Below are 2,567 nucleotides of genomic sequence, written 5' to 3'. Positions count from 1 at the left end.
GGGGAATGTGGTTGTGAGGTTGGTGCAGAAAACCGCATACACAACTACACGTGACACTCGATACTCGGCATGTCCCGGAAACTGCTCTCCACCCGCCACATAACTCCACCAGGACTAATACCCGCCGGCAGCACCTTTGCACCCACCATCCCTCCTCCCTCTCGCCCAACTCCAACCGCCGCTACGCCCTTACAAAACCCTTTTTTTCCACGCGCACACAAACTCAACCAACGTCTCGCTCCACGTCGGCAATAGAACAGCACAACGCCCACCGCAACCGGACATAAGGACACCGCCTGCCACTACCAGCGAGGCGTCCGCGGAGCAGGTGGGGACGGGAGAGGGCAGGGGAAGCAGCAGCGTGGGAATGGACGGACCCGTGGGTCATACAGCGCTCTTTTTCCCTGGGATGCTTATGTGTTAGCTGGTAGTAGTTGGATGGTAGTTTGGCGGTTGGCACACCGAGACCTGCAGTCCAGCGCCCCTGTCATTGCCATGTCATTGCACCTGGTGTGTTCGGTCTGTCCGTCTGTCTGTCTGTCTGTCTGTCTGTGAGTCACTTTATCTATATGTATGTCTCGTTGCGTGCCGTTGTCTCAGCTGTTGACGTGTTTTGTCGTGTAGCTATTTCCCAAAGTCCCGTCACCTCCCATGAGGCCACATTGGCAAGTTGTTAAACGTGCGTTTTTGTTTTAGTTATTTGCGTATATTTGTATGTGCTTCTGCATGAAAAGGTAACAGCAGCACGTCAACGGCGGCGGCCTGTACCCAATGAACGGTCCCTTGAGCTACGGGCTGCAAGACGTCTGCGATGTCAGCAGCAACCTCCGTATGATGGAGCCGTACGGCAACACGTACGGCAGCACGTACGGAATCGACCTCGCCTCCATGATGGGTGGCCCTTCAGACCCTCTCCTATCCATCTCTGGGTTGACTTTGTTGACCCCTTCGCCGTACTCAGCGCCGCTACCCGCCACCGCAGCTGCTTCTGTCGTCGGCGGATGCATCCCGGAACCCGTACTTGCCGCCGGTTCCATATCCTCCGCTGCCGCTGGTGCCGCCGCCGTCGCCGCCGCCGCCGGCGACGAGGAGGTTCAGCTTCCCTTGCCGCAGCCTTCTAACGTCGTCGCAGAGGCGATTGGCGCATATTTTGAGCCTTTGTTGTCGACGCCGCAGGCGCCACTGCCACCGTTGCCGTCGCTGCCTCAGGAGCCGTTGATGGACTGGCAACAAGCAGAGCAGCCGCCGCCGCCGCCGCAGCAGCAGCAGCAAACGGATCAGCAGCAAACGGATCAGCAGCAGCACGCGGAGGAGCACACTCAGGCAGCGGGCGAACTGCTGCAGGGAGCGGGGGTCGCGGGGCGCCAGGCAGCGGAGCAGGTGCTGGAATGGCAGCTTGCGGATGCAGTACTGCAGCGGCAAGACCAGCCGCTAACGTTGCACGTGCCTCCGTCGCCGCCGGCGCCGCTGCCTCTGCCTCATACTCATCATCATCAGCAGCATAATGGGCAGCAACACAAGCAGCAGCAGCTAGAGCTGCAGCAGCCTTCGGAGGTACTGGAGCCGCCCCCACCGTTGCCACTGCAGCAGCAGCAGCACGACCAACAACAACAGTCGGCGGAGCCTCTGCAGCTGCAGGCGCCTGCGCAACTACAGCAGCAGCAGCAGCAGCAGCAGCAGCAGCAGCCGGGGTTACAGGGACTACTGGCGCCAGCGCTACCGCTGCCGCAACAGCCGCAGCAGAAGGAGCACCAAAACGACTTGGCGCTGGGGCAGGAGACACAGCTCTTGGATCAGCCGCAACAGCAGCAGCAGCAGCCGCTGCCCCCCTTACCACACTCACCTCTACCGCAGCAGACGGAAGAGGCATTGAAGCCGCCGCCGCCGCCGTCATCACTGCCGCCAGTGCCACCGCAGGAGCTATTCAGCAGCAGCAGCAGCAGCAACAGCTACTTCTGAAGTCAACCCCAGAGCAGTCCGAGCCTGGGTTGCGGACAGCGATGGCGGCGGCTGAGACAGTTGCCGATGGCAGCCTCCTGGAGTTACAGCAGCAGCAGCAGCAGCAGCAGGAGGGGGAGAGTCGGGATGTTGCAGTTTCATCGCACCAGAGGGAGATCTTGCCTGCCGGCGCCGTTGCCAGTGGCGCCATTGCCAGTGGCGCCGTTGCTGCTTTCACTGCAACTGCCGGTGCTACTGCCCTTGCTGCTTCCAATGCAACTGCCGGTGCTACTGCCGAGGGGGCCGTGACCGTTGCTCATGGTGCTGCTCCCGGCGGGGTCGCGGCCAATGCTGCTACTGCGGCGGCTGCTACTGCCGTCAGTGGCGATGTCGCACCCGTGGGCGCTGCACAGGGTTCTCAGTGTTGGGCGGTTGGAGGCTCCGGTGCTTGGGCAGTAGCCGTGTTGGGCGGCGGCGCGTCCACTGTGGCGGCTGAGGAGGCTGTCGCGGCTGCCGCCGCTGAAGGGGCCGCTGCTACTGCCTGGGAGGTCATCGACGAGGTGGCAGCTGACGCAGTTGTAGGGCCCATCAGGACCGACATCAAGGTGCAGCGTGGGGCGGCGGCAGCG

General features: G+C 62.2%; 1 protein-coding gene across 1 annotated transcript; it reads left to right on the top strand.

The window, feature by feature from the left end:
• Positions 1 to 771: 771 nt before the first annotated feature.
• VOLCADRAFT_101296 (uncharacterized protein) lies at positions 772 to 1,959 on the top strand (the record flags this gene model as incomplete). Its single annotated transcript, XM_002959731.1, has 2 exons — positions 772 to 1,554; positions 1,855 to 1,959. 2 exons carry the CDS (start codon positions 772 to 774, stop codon positions 1,957 to 1,959), a joined length of 888 nt encoding a protein of 295 aa, XP_002959777.1.
• Between the last annotated feature and the right edge of the window lie 608 nt (positions 1,960 to 2,567).

Source organism: Volvox carteri, assembly GCF_000143455.1.
Source record: "Volvox carteri f. nagariensis unplaced genomic scaffold VOLCAscaffold_646, whole genome shotgun sequence".
Classification (NCBI taxonomy): domain Eukaryota; kingdom Viridiplantae; phylum Chlorophyta; class Chlorophyceae; order Chlamydomonadales; family Volvocaceae; genus Volvox; species Volvox carteri.
This window is presented reverse-complemented; position numbering and strand designations above follow the sequence as displayed.